This window comes from Bos mutus, chromosome 1 (genome assembly GCF_027580195.1).
Source record: "Bos mutus isolate GX-2022 chromosome 1, NWIPB_WYAK_1.1, whole genome shotgun sequence".
NCBI classification, from domain to species: Eukaryota; Metazoa; Chordata; class Mammalia; order Artiodactyla; family Bovidae; genus Bos; species Bos mutus.
Genome location: NC_091617.1, coordinates 90,687,668 through 90,702,244, shown reverse-complemented (window position 1 = coordinate 90,702,244; position 14,577 = coordinate 90,687,668). Strand labels below are relative to the sequence as shown.

The following is a 14,577-nucleotide window of genomic DNA, read 5'->3' as shown; positions in this document are numbered from 1 at the left end:
CAAAAAAAATATCATGACCAAGAAGGGCTTAATCCAGGAATATAAGCATTCTTTTTAACGTTGTAGTGTGAAAAACTTTCAGTTATCTCAAAAGATGATTCAATATCTGTTTATGCTAAAACCTCTTAACAATGGAAGATATAAAAGTGATCTTACTTTTAAAGGGAATTTCCCAGAAAGCTGTAGCAAATAACTTAAAAAAAATGCAGTTATAGAAATGACTGTAGTGAAGAATACAAGGCTAGGACCAAAGAACGCTGCTTTTACTGCCTGCATTCCACAGTGCACTGGCAGTCCTAGAGAAAATGTTGAGAACAGTAGATAAGCTATAAAGATTTAAAGGGAAAAAGCAAAACTATTTTTGGTATGTATCTAAGTGAAATTAACAAACATTAAAACTCAACAGATTAAATATTAAAACCTATAGAAGAGTAACAAGAAGGCATTTTATAAGACTAACATATGAAATTAAATAGCATGCTTATACATTGTAAAATAATTTTAAACACTATATTTTGTTACTATAGCAGGAAAAACTTAATTTAATAATCATGCAAATCTTTTATAAATAAAAATATAAAAATTTTTAAAAGAAATAAAATTAGCTGAAATAAATTGAGAAGTATACCATAATAGATAAAAGATATAATTTTCTCAAATGGGTTTGCTAATTTAATGCAATCCTAATGAAATCCTGAAATGTCTTTTCATGGCACATGGCAAACTAATATGAAAGTTTTCATAAAAATAGGCTTGGAAATTTCCCCCAAATTGAATAGTTAAATTAGATGATGATGGTGATGCTGATAGTAGTGGTGGTGATGGTGGTGGTGGTAGTGGACCCAGTATTTCAGTCGTGACAAATTTCTGTTAATTAAAACCCTATCAGTTCAGTTCAGTTCAGTTCAGTCGCTCAGTCGTGTCTGACTCTTCGTGACCCCGTGAATCGTAGCACGCCAGGCCTCCCTGTCCATCACCAACTCCCAGAGTTCACTCAAACCCACGTCCATCGACTTGGTGATGCCATCCAGCCATGTCATCCTCTGTCGTCCCCTTCTCCTCCTGCCCCCAATTCCTCCCAGCATCAGAGTCTTTTCCAATGTGTCAACTCTTCGCATGAGGTGGCCAAAGTACTGGAGTTTCAGCTTCAGCATCATTCCTTCCAAAGAAATCCCAGGGCTGATCTCCTTCAGAATGGACTGGTTGGATCTCCTTGCAGTCCAAGGGACTCTCAAGAGTCTTCTCCAACACCACAGTTCAAAAGCATCAATTCTTTGGCACTCAGCTTTCTTCACAGTCCAACTCTCACATCCATACATGACCACTGGAAACACTATGGCCCTGTTAAAATGAGTTATATTAGCATTGATAATAACAAATCCATGTATAAATAAGAACTCAATATTAATATTAATGAAGTTGCTTCATTAATGTTTCATGGAAAAACAAAAAACGATCCAGTGAGAATTAGTGTATGAGTGAGTGAGTGAGAGTGTGTGTATATGTGTGTTTGTGTGTGTCTTTCAGTCATATCCTTCTCTTTGCAACCCGATGGACTGTAGCCTCCAGGCTCCTCTGTTCATAGAATTCTCCAGGCAGGAATACTGGGATGGGTTGCCTCTACCTTCTCCAAGGGATCTTCCAGACCCAGGGATCAAACCCAGGTCTCCTGCCTTGCAGGCAGATTCTTTGGTCTGAGCCACAGGGAAGAATTAGTATGTTTGTGTGTCAATGGTATTATAAATTGTAAGGCACTATATCATAAGGCAATATTTCAAATAGTTTGCAGTAAATTTGTACATACAGGTTTTCTTACTGCTGAACTTGAAAAAAGTTAATATTGAATCTTAGAAAACCAGAGATGATTCTTCAGCTGTATCTAACTCAAAAATAAAATAAAAATATTAAAAACAACAACTATAAGGTCATGACTCCCTCATCTAAAGTTCATTTATCTGAACTGTTTGGAACAAAACTAGAACAGGGAATTAAATGTTAAAAACAAACATATGATTCCAGCTCTATCATGTTTTGGAAAAGGCAAAACTGTAGAGACATTTAAAAGATCAGTGGTTGCCAGGAGCTTAAGAGGAAGGGAGAGAGTAAAAAATAAACAGGTACAGCACAGAAAATTTTTAGGGCAATGAAATTATTCTATGTGATATTATAATGGTGCATACCTGTCATTCTGTTTATGTCAAAACCCATAGAATGCATAGTACAACAAGTAAAACAATGTGATTTATGAAATTTATGGACTTATTAATATTGTCTTATTACTGGTAACAGGTATTGATCAAGCTAATGGAAGATGTTCCTGGTGTATTACAGTTCATAGGGTCACAAAGAGCTGGATTCAACTGAGCATGCATGCATGCAAGATGCCAAATAGAGGCAGGGGAGAAAGGGTGTTTGGGAATCCTGTATTTTCTGCTCTGTTCATCTATGTTTTTGAAACTGCTCTATAAAAACAAAGTATACTGAATTTTAAAAAGTAAACAAAAACATGTAGCTCCTTAGTTAGAACCACAATGCTCAGTTCTAAGTAGATTTTCTTTTTTCATATATAAGGCACTCAGGTATTCTCTTCAAGTCTCTTTACTCTTGTTTTAGTTATAATTTTTTTAGTGTAGTGATTTTCTATTTGAGCTGTTACTTTGGCATGTTCAAAGTAGCTCAATGGTAAAGAAATGCAGGAGACACAGGTTGGATCCCTAGATTGGGAAGATCCCCTGGAGGAAGAAATGGCAACCCGCTCCAGTATTTTGGGCTTCCCTGGTGGCTCATATAAAGAATCTGAGATAAAGAATCTCAGAGTATCTCAGATAAAGAATCTTCCTGCAGTGTGGGAGACACAGGTTTTATTCCTGGGTCAGGAAGATCCCCTGGAGAAGGGAATGGCAGCCCACTCCAGTATTCTTGCCTGGACAATTCCATGCAGAGAGGAGCCTGGTGGGCTACTGTCCATGGGATCACAAAGAGTTGGACACAACTGAGTGTTCATACTACAAAGAAAGAAGCAACTTATTTGCCATAATAGTTTCATCTGGCAGGAAGAAGTTCAATTTCAACTTCTTGTCAGCAAAGTGTGTGTGTCTTGCATTTTTTTTTTTTTAAACTTAGTTGCATCTGATTGTTTTACAACCCCATGCACTGTAGCCCTCTGGCTCCACTGTCCACAAGATTTTCCAGACAAGAATGCTGGAGTGGAGGGCTCCCCTGGTGGCTCAGCGGTAAAGAATCTGACTGCCAGTGCAGGAGACACAGGTTCAATACGTGGTCGGGGAAGATCCCACATGTTGTAGAGCAACTAAGCCTGTGCACCACAACTGCTGAGCCTGGGCTCTGGAGCCAAGGATCTAAAACTACTGAAGCCTGAGCACCCTGGTGCCTATGCTTAGCAACAGCAGAGGCCATTGCAATGAGAAGTGCACCACAACTAGAACATAGCCCCTACTTGCTGCAACTAGAGAAAAGTCCATGCACCAATGAAGACCCAGTATAGCCAATAAATAAAATTATATGCATTAAAAAAAAGAAAAAAGAACACTGGAATGGGTTGCCATTCCCTCCTCCAGAAGATCTTCCATATCCAAGATCAAACCGATACTTCCTGCATTGGCAAGCAGATCCTTTACCACTCACTGAGCCATGAGGGAAGCCCCTAGTTTGCATTAGCTGCTTTCTAATTGTCACCCCCTCCCCAACAGTTTTACTTGGCTGCCCTAGAATGTCTCCTAGGGAAACTACCTTTCTACCAGTTTCTTCCTCCCCACCGCCCCAGTCCTCAGACAGCCCAGTTCACTTCAGTTCAGTTACTCAGTTGTGTCTGACTCTTTGTGACCACATGAATCACAAAACGCCAGGCCTCCCTGTCCATCACCAATTCCTGGAGTTCACTCAAACTCATGTCCATCGAGTTGGTGATGACATCCAGCCATGTCATCCTCTGTCGTCCCCTTCTCCTCCTGCCCCCAATCCCTCCCAACATCAGGGTCTTTTCCAATGAGTCAACTCTTCGCATGAGGTGGCCAGAGTATTGGAGTTTCAGCTTTAGCATCAGTCCTTCCAATGAACACTCAGGACTGATCTCCTTTAGGATGGACCAGTTAGATCTCCTTGCAGTCCAAGGGACTCTCAAGAGTCTTCTCCAACACCACAGTTCAAAAGCATCAATTCTTCAGTGCTCAGCTTTCTTCACAGTCCAACTCTCACATCCATACATGATCACTGGAAAAACCATAGCCTTGACTAGATGAACCTTTGTTGGCAAAGTAATGTCTCTGCTTTTTAATATGCTATTTAGGTTGGTCATAACTTTCCTTCCAAGGAGTGTCTTTTAATTTCTTGGCAGCAATCACCATCTGCAGTGATTTTGGAGCCCCTCCCCCCAAAATAAAGTCTGACACTGTTTCCACTGTTTCCCCATCTATTTCTCATGAAGTGATAGGACCAGATGCAGTGATCTTCGTTTTCTGAATGTTGAGCTTTAAGCCAACTTTTTTACTCTCCTTCACTTTCATCAAGAGGCTTTTTAGTTCCTCCTCACTTTCTGCCATAAGGGTGGTGTCATCTGCATATCTGAGGTTATTGATATTTCTCCCAGCAATCTTGATTTTAGCTTGTGCTTCTTCCAGCCCAGCGTTTCTCATGATGTACTCTGCATAGAAGTTAAATAAACAGAGTGACAATATACAGCCTTGACGTATTCCTTTTCCTATTTGCAACCAGTCTGTTGTTCCATGTCCAGTTCTAACTGTTGCTTCCTGACCTGCATATAGGTTTCTCAAGAGGCAGGTCAGGTGGTCTGGTATTCCCATCTCTTTCAGAATTTTCCACAGTTTATTGTGGTCCACACAGTCAAAGGCTTTGGCATAGTCAATAAAGCAGAAATAGATGTTTTTCTGGAACTCTCTTGCTTTTTCCATGATCCAGCGGATGTTGGCAATTTGGTCTCTGGTTCCTCTGCCTTTTCTAAAACCAGCTTGAACATCTGGAAATTCATGGTTCACATATTGCTGAAGCCTGGCTTGGAGAATTTTGAGCATTACTTTACTAGCGTGTGAGATGAGTGCAATTGTGCGGTAGTTCCAGGATCCATCAAATACAGGATTAACACTTGTGATCTTCAAAGACCTTCAGAGATCCCTTCAGGGCTGTGACTGAAGTCCTTTCTGATTGGTGTCTTTGCTTCTTTGCTGTCGATTTTTTTTACTATCTAGCATGAATAGAAAAACTCAATGAGGCAGAGCAGTTGGCAGAGATTTAGAAGAGAGGTGAGAGACATAGAAACATAAGCACAAAACTCCAATATTTGAAAATATATGTAGCTTTAAAAATCTTTATTATTTTAATTTGTGTAATGCTTTCCAGTTTTCAAAGTGACAATGTAGTAATGAATCAAAGAGAAAAGGTAAAATTATCTCCACATGTGATTTTGTTTTGAAGCTAGGCAAGTATTTAAAATTGTTTGGAAATATTTTTATCTGATTATTGTTATTATTTTTTTTTAATAGAACTGCCCACATATCCTTGAGATCCTGTTCTGTGTGTTTTCCCTTTTAACCCCATTGTTATTTTTAATATGAAGTTTAAAATTGCCCTTTTGGGAGGGAGGTGGGAAGGAGGGTCACGTTGGAAAACACATGTACACCCATGGCTGAATTATGTGAATGTATGGCAAAAAAACCCACCACAATATTGTAAAGTAATTAGCCTCCAATTAAAATAAATTTTAAAAAATAAAAATTTAAAAAATAGCCCTTTTATGGCTCTACAGTTCTATGAAGCTAGAAATTGCATCTTAGTCATCATTGAATAATAAGCACCTAAAATTGTCTACACAAACTTTCCAATGCATATTTGCCAAAAAGTGTGACATTTGTTACCTAGAAAAGTTAAATTGTTTGGAATAATTTGATGATATATTATAAATGAATTTGGATGCTTTAATAAAAATTAAAACAGCAGAATTAAGAAAATCAAGTACATTTTAGTTTTGTTTTTGATTTTTTTTTTTTTTTTGCAGAGGAAAGAATTGTGAACATGAAAATTCAAACAGTCACAAAATTTGAAACAGTTACTAATGTTGTTGGATATTTAAAGGGTGTGACCTTTCCAGGTAAGTAGACCCAAGTATTTATAATCTATATCTTATATAGTGTGTTAGTTGCTCAGTCGTGTCCAACTCTTTGGAACTCCATGGGCTGTAGCCCTTCAGGCTCCTCTGTCCGTGAAATTCTTCAGGCAAGAGTCCTGGAGTGGGTTACTATTTCTTTCTCCACAGGATTTTCCTGACCCAGGGGTTGAACTGGGGTCTCCTGCATTGCCAAGTGAATTCTTTTCTGTCTGAGCTCCCAGGAATCCCATCTTACATATCACAAATGCTCTATAACAATGTCATAGTTAAATGTCCTGCTTTAGAGGTAATTAGGTTCATGCTACTTTAAGGGGTGGGTGATATGTAAAAGCAAGAAACAGGTCTTTATTCTATTTCATACCAAATCTCTTCAAAGATAAATCATACTAAAGAGTATAAGAGGGGAAACAAAACAGAAAACACAGAGTTTAGATTTGTTAAACTAGCATGTACCTTTGAGTGAAAGCTATAGAAGTCATTGTTTTTCTTTTATTCACTATTACACCATTGAAGATTTTGATTTTTTAAAGACCATATTTTAAAAAATAAAATATTTTAGTTTTAATTTTTTTTTAATAAAAATTTTGGTTTCAAATATTTCAGTGTTAGTCTGTGTCCCATCCCGATTCTTGGTTCACCGATAATTCTGCCTAATGTCTGTGTGGCTTTAGGTTTTGAAGATGCTTATGAAAAAGTTCACCTGGCTAAATTTTAAATAGTTTTATACCTTGTTATGGGATCTTATGGAAACTTCAGATGATGCTGTATAGGCTAAAGAAGTGAAAATAACTCACAAATACATTAATTATCTAATTAACGTCAACACTTCTGAATACATTGTGAGACTGAAGGACATCACTGTGTGTGGTGCTTGTTATATACAATATAGAATGCAAGTCTTTTAGTATATTTGTGCCACCTCTATTTATTTGGTAGGGATATTTACTCAAGTTCTTTTTGGAGAATTATCCGTCTCCATTATTTTAGTCAAATTGACCCCATAATTGCTAAGTCAGGGAATTTTGAGATCAAGTTTAACATCCCTGCCAAGTTTCCTGCCAGCCAACTCTAAAAATTCATGGGCATCTTCTGTTTGATATCAATACAATATTGATATTGTATTCAATATTGATACAGTATCAATGTTGAACAACCTCTGATTATGATATCTTTAAATGCAAGATATAAATGATTTTGGAGATTACTGCTGTCACATTTCAACCATTTTAGTAAATTTCCATCATAATAATCTCTAATTGAAGTATTAGAAATATTTATCATCATTGCTACATTTCTTAGTTATTTTTGAAGAAAATATTGTACTGAATTATACTAGATTTAGGATAGAAAAGCTTTCCTTATTGACACTCAATGTAGAAAAAAAACACCAACTGTTTAAACTCAGTTTAATAGTATTCCTTAATGTATAATATGTTTCTCATGTTTATTTGCACTTTACCCAAAAATATTGATCATTCACATGCTTTCTTTATTTAATGACTCTGAAAATTAGAAATGGCATCAATTAGTATTTAGTTTTCTAGATATGGTTTATCTAGAATGAGGGCTTCCCTGGCGGCTCAGATGGTAGAGAATCTGCATGCAGTACAGAAGACCTGGATTCTCTTCCTGGGTTGGGAAGATCCCCTGGAAAAGAGAATGGCAACCCACTCCAGTATTCTGGCCGGATGATTCCATAGACAGAGTTGCCTGGTGGGATACAGTCGATGGGGTTGTAAATAGTCAGACACAACTGAGCAAATAACACTTACTCACCACTTACCTAGAACACAGACAATTCCAAACAGAATTTTTACACATATCTGAGTAAATCAATTCAATATTGCCGGCAAACTGTATGTGTGTGTGTTAGTCATTCAGCAGTGTCCAACTCTTTGAGAACTATTGGACTGTAGCCCGCCAGGCTCCTCTGTCCATAGCGTTTTCCAGTCAAGAACACTGGAGTAAGTTGCCATTCCCTTCTCCAAGGCATCTTCCTGACCCAAGGATTGAACCCAGGTCTCCTGCATTACAGGCAGGAGATTCTTTACCGTCTGAGCAGTCATACTATATATACCATTAATTAAATGTTAATACACTGTTGATGGATTAAATTCATTGTTGGTTCCAATATCAGTGAGGAAAACTAAAATTGCTTCACTCAGTAATGTTTCCGTAAAGGAGCTTTTTGATGCCATGAAGCCAAGAGGTGATTTACTCATTCCACACATGTGTAGTACTTACTGTGTATCAGGAGCTATTGAAAGTGCTTTACTTACTTAAAACTCCAAACAACTGAATGGAAATAGAGACACAGTTGTAGAGAATAAACATGGATACCAAGAGGATATATCTATATCTATATATAATAGATAATGAGAATTTACTGTATAGCACAGGATCTTTATTCTGTGTTCTCTGATGGCCTAACTGGGATGGAAATATAAGAAAGGGAATATAGGTATAGATATAATTCGTTCACTTTCTTATATTCCAGAAACTAACACAACGTTGTAAAGCAACTATATTCCAATAAAATTTCTAAAAATAAATAAAATTAAAAAGAAAAAGATGATGTATGCACTATTTTATACCCATTTTATGGTTGAAGACGTTGCCATGAGCACCTGAACAAGCTTGGCAAGGTCATACAACTAGTAAGTCAAATACCCCGGATTCCATCCCAAGCAGGAAGTCCTTAAACTCTGCACACTTAACCATCATGCTATGGAACATCTGCTCAGAAAATGACACGTAATGAAGAAAAACATTTTTACACAAATTATAGGGCTACTTGCTGAAGTAAATTTAGATGTGTGCCAACAACATTCACAGGCAACAAAATCAGAGGAAACTCTGGAGATGCATTTGTACTACCTTATTACTGACAATAGTCAGTTAAATATGTTGTTCAGAACCCATCCATGTGTCATGGAGACCTTTCTAGTAATGTATGATTCTATGAAATAAAATATGTGAAAAAAGAGTAGTTGGATGACTTTTTACGATGATTTTTTTCCATCAAGGAAAGGAGAGGGGTTAAAACTATAAGTTAGAAATGAGAACTGGTTCCCTAAAAACTTCATTTATTGCAAAATTCCTACATGTGTACCAAATTTTTAACATTTACAGTGACTGAATAATTGTTCCATCAAATGTAAGAATAGTTCATTAATATTTACTGAGCATATACACATTGTTTATAGGGCACTTTCCACTACGATTCTGTAAAAATGTTAGATAAGGTTTTCATTGTGGCATATTTGTATACTTCATTAATTAATATGCATATTTCAGAGGACAGTAATATGGATCTAAGCTTTGGATTCATAATTGAGCTCAGCAGCTGCCTCTGCTTTGATATACACAGATGTGTGAATCAAGACAGTGGGTGAAAAATGTTAACATAGTCCTAATTATTAGAATAATTTTGCATAATTGTTGCTTGGTTGTGCAATAGGATTATGTAAATGTCATTAAATTTATTGTTAAGGTTTATATTATGTTTCAGTGGCTCTTGTTTCCTTCCATTTCCAGACCGTTATGTCATAGTTGGCAGCCATCATCATACCGCTCACAGTTATAATAGACAAGAATGGGCCAGCAGCACTGCCGTCATCACAGCTTTTATCCGGGCCTTGATGTTAAGAGTTAAGAGAGGATGGAGACCAGACCGTACTATTGTTTTCTGCTCGTGGGGAGGAACAGCTTTTGGAAATATTGGCTCATATGAATGGGGAGAGGTAAATGTACAGTAATTATTGTGCCTTGCTCTCATAATTGCACTGTCATGCTCTCTATCTCTCGCTTTCTCTTACTCTCTGGACTAGAGTAGACAAGGTAAAACTGATGAAGCCGTTCACAGGAATGTGCATCTCAACCAGAGTGTTCTGTATGCTCACTTGCTGCTTCTAAGTCACTTCAGTCGTGTCCGACTCTGTGTGACCCCATAGATGGCAGCCTACCAGGCTCCCCTGTCCCCGGGATTCTCCAGGCAAGAACACTGGAGTGGGTTGCCATTTCCTTCTCCAATGCATGAAACTGAAAAGTCAAAGTGAAGTCACTCAGTCGTGTCCGACTCTTAGCAACCTCATGGACTGCAGCCTACCAGGCTCCTCCATCCATGGGATTTTCCAGGCAAGAGTACTGGAGTGGGGTGCCATTGCCTTCTCCCTCACTTGCTGTGATCACCTCTAAGAATGCTAAGGAGTTAGATTTAGACCACAGTGAATTGTGTGTGGTCTGCAACTATCTTATTCTTGTTGCTACCAGACCTACAGACTCTAATATACCTGCACTGGGGTTTACCTGGTTATTATGTCAATCCTTAGATTGACAGGAACTGGATAAGAAGTGATCAAGTGATACATACCATTACCTTTTTTTTATAAACCTTCTAGCAATTTTCTGAAATTAGGAAACAATCTTATGTGTTAAATGTGTATTAACTTGACATTATATCTTACCTAAACAATATAGAGATTGCACTGAAAAAAGCAATTTCTTTTTTTCTGCCATGTTTTTGCCCTCCCATCAGTCCTTCCTCCTATTCTTACACCCCATCTCCCTGCTCCTCCTTTTCTACTTGCATCTCTACCTATCTACTTACCCGCCTACTTGCCTAACTACTTTAGCTAGCCTTTGTTTTGGAGAAGGAAATGGCAACCCACTCCAGTATTCTTGCCTGGAGAATCCCATGGACAGAGAGGCCTGGCAGGCTATAGCCCATAGGGTCGCAAGTCAGACACAATTTAGCGACTAAACCACCACCCAGCCATTGTTCAAAGGAAATCTTGTATGCAATGGATTATAGTTAGAATACAACTGGAATAAATTTTTAAATGCGTCTGATGTGTCTGTGTCTCACAAATACACTATGTTTTTAATGGGATATGACAACTTTGGATTGATTCCACATTTATAGCAATAAACATCATAAAACTCTTAGATTTTCTATTTACTCTTATGATTTTATAAAAAGAATTTTAACAGAAATAAGAATTTTAAAAAACCTACATAAGTTTAACTAGGAAAAATAAAAACATTTGATATTCTAGTTTGTTTACTATGTCAGCTTTAGAGGGAAAAATACCAAATATATAATGAGAAATTCTTGTTTCGTTTTTCATTTAATCACTCAAAAATGCACAAAATGGCTATGGGCTATCAAAAAACAATCAAAAAAGTATACAAATGAAGCTAGAAAACCTCTTTTTTAATTTTAGAGAGAGATGTTTCAAAACAAGAAAAATTTTACGGTTGTAAAGTTTATCAAGATTCATACATTGGAAATCAAAATACTTTTCTGTATTTAAATTAGTGTATGAATTTTTTTCCGTTACTCAAGAAAACTAATTCAAATAAAGAAATTCCATTGCTGACAGAATCTTTTAAAGCTGAAAAATTTTTAGTAAGATGTAAAATGTATTAACTAAAGCAATCTCTCAAACTTCTATTCTAAATTCCTTACTTTACAATTGAAAAAAATAATTTGGGGAGTACATATGTGATATGGGCTGATTTTAATAATTCAGAAATTTTTTATCACAAAGAAAACAATGTTTTAGTTTTCTTGTAGCAATAAGGCACATTTTAAGAAAATATCTTTAAGATTCTTTCAAAAAATTTATTCCAGTATTTCATACAGCCTTTTCCATAATAATTTTCAGTCAATTCATTTTAATTCTAACTTAGCACACATATTTATAAGTTGTGTTCTCAAAGTAGGCTTGTGCAACAATAGTAGTTCCTAACTTAAATTCCTAAATATCACTAACTCTTCTGCATGGGGAAGTATATTGCAAATAGTCCTGGAATTTATTTGAGCATCATGCATGGTAACCATAAATTAATTCACTATTGTGACCTTTTATGTATGTGAGCAATTATATTTTCACCTTAAGTAAATATTTTTTGTAGTTAATAAAATATTTTATTTATTGACTCTGTTGTACCTTTTGGTCATTTTATACTTTCTCAAACAATAGATACTAAAAATACAACTGTTATACTGTAAGAGTCCATAGGAAAAAAATGTTTCTTATAGAAAATGCTCTTCCTATTCAAAAAGGTTAGAGACCTCTGTCTTAAAGTATTTATGTGTATATGCATATTTGACAACTAATTATACACCCAATCACTTTCTGGCTTTTTCCATGACTAGATGAGCAAAAATATATAATAAAGAAAATAGTGAATACTGTGTAATTTAATTATTAGCTCATAAAATGTACTATTGTAAACTACTGTATCTTAGATTATTTCGGTATAGTTCATGGAGTATTTTTGTAACAATCAGATTGAGGAGGAATTTAGAAAACTTAGTTTTCCTGTTCTGTCTACTCTTATCAAACCTACTTTTTGTGAAAATGGAAGACTTTTTTCTTTTAGATGAAACCAATTTGTGCACTAAGTATATTCCCTAATGAAGATAAGTGAGGAAAGAACTTGTTGACAGGTCATGATGCCCTTTCTAATTTTGTTTTGCTCAGGATGCCCTTGAAATGCAGAGTTATAATTAAAATATTAGGCTATACTTGTTAGATGGAATTTATAGTGATAGAGTTATTAGATATTTGACTCAATACTGATTTTGATCCTTGAAGAGAATTATGACATCCTACTAAATAGGTTCTTTAAAAAAATGTACCATCTCTCCTGTGAAGAATCTTCATCTCAGGCTATAATGGAAATACTATAGATTTTGTAATCAAAGAAATCAGAGTTCAAATCTTCTGTACAATAGAACATGTGATCTTAGGCAAGAATAATTTCTCCAAGGCTTGATTCCTCCTAAAAATGTACTAATGTCTATGTTATGAGGTTCTCATGAGAATTAAATGGACTGACTTATAGACATTGTCAGTGTGGTAGTATGTTAATAGAAGCTTTTTTTTTTATAGCTCTTGTGTAATAATGAACATTTTTAATAACAACATTATGTATAAAGCAGAGTACTTAAGCTTAAAGTTCATCATTTCTATTCAAAATATTTATTTTAAAATGAATTGTCTTTTCACCTCTTTTACAGAAGTATAACTGAATTTTCAACATAAACTAAGAATAATATTGATGTGCTGGATATATAAGCCTTTACAGACTTTCATCTGATAGTGTTGGAAGAAGAAAAAAATATTTTTAAGGCATGAAGTAATACAATTTTTAGGGTGTTCCTATAGAACTGACACCATGATAATTACCCATTAAATATTTGTGTAGGAAAAGGAAAATAACAGAAGGGCTTCTTAGAAGTAACTTATCAATAGGATCAGTGGTCTTCAGTTTTTGGAATTTGTGTTTAGCAGAGAAGTGAAATAACTAATCTATTGAATCATTTTATGCTAGTTTATGGGTGAAATGCATCAGGTTTTATTTCAGGTAATCTGTGCAGGGCCATAATTGTATTATGCCCTATTTTGTTCAGAATAAAGAGCCACTTTATGCAAACACTGAAGTGATTTATCCATGTCTGTTCTCTAATTCAAAGTCTATAAAATGCTGTCATACAGCAAATATTCCATCCTGTATTCTGAAGTTGAATCTCATACTATATAAACCATATAAGGATATTTTTCTCTTAAAATTTTACATTTTTGAGGGACATGAACATGCTTTAAAATATTGTATATTGTATGGGTATACAATAAGGAGTATACTTATTTAAAATGCATTTTAAATATTGTATTTAAATATTTAAATACTACCCTTGCTACCGTTATTTAAAATACATTTATGACCCTTGATTACTCTATTAAATAGTAAGAGATTGCTTTAAATACAAAATATAAAGTATGCATGGTAATGATTTTAAGTAGGACATGTTTATTTTCAACATGTAACTGATAAAGTAGAATCTGTCACTTTTACTTATCTTAAAGATATATATATATATATATATATATTTTTTTTTTTTTAATTTCAGGATTTCAGGAAGGTTCTGCAGAGAAATGTTGTGGCTTACATTAGTCTCCACAGTCCTGTAAGGGGTAACTCAAGTCTCCACTCTGTTGCTTCACCATCTCTTCAACAACTGGTAGCTGAGGTAAGATGAATCACTTTCATAAAATGATTTTGTAAAACTGCCTTTTTCTCCGTAATCTGGCATTTCTTAATATTTTTATTTTTTTAAAATATACATGAGACTATCCATAAGTGTTTTAAGGAATGATTTATTCCTGACTTTTTATTGTTGTCTCTTCAACCAACGTCCTATGTTCTGAAATTCTTTATTTACTACACTTCTATGGTTATAGTTGTAGGTGTGAATTATACGTCTATAGAGAATGTGTGTAAAAATGTAAATTTATTTCTTAAAAATTGAATTTAGTGCTTAATTCCCAATTCTGCCAATTTTGGCATGTTGTGATAAAATTGGTTACTTGGGTATTTCTTCTTCAGTTATGTTTTGAGTAAATGTGGGTCCTCTTCTATCTTTTCAA

General features: G+C 35.4%; 1 protein-coding gene across 9 annotated transcripts in view; it reads left to right on the top strand.

Moving 5' to 3' along the window:
- Positions 1-14,577, top strand: part of NAALADL2 (N-acetylated alpha-linked acidic dipeptidase like 2) — a 1,605,389-nt gene that overhangs the window by 1,163,441 nt on the left and 427,371 nt on the right. For all 9 annotated transcript variants that reach the window (XM_070373006.1, XM_070373026.1, XM_070373016.1 and 6 more), the window contains 3 exons: positions 6,029-6,121; positions 9,677-9,882; positions 14,061-14,180. In XM_070373006.1, coding sequence (XP_070229107.1) covers positions 6,029-6,121; positions 9,677-9,882; positions 14,061-14,180 — 419 coding nt within the window. The remainder of the gene's footprint in view (positions 1-6,028; positions 6,122-9,676; positions 9,883-14,060; positions 14,181-14,577) is intronic.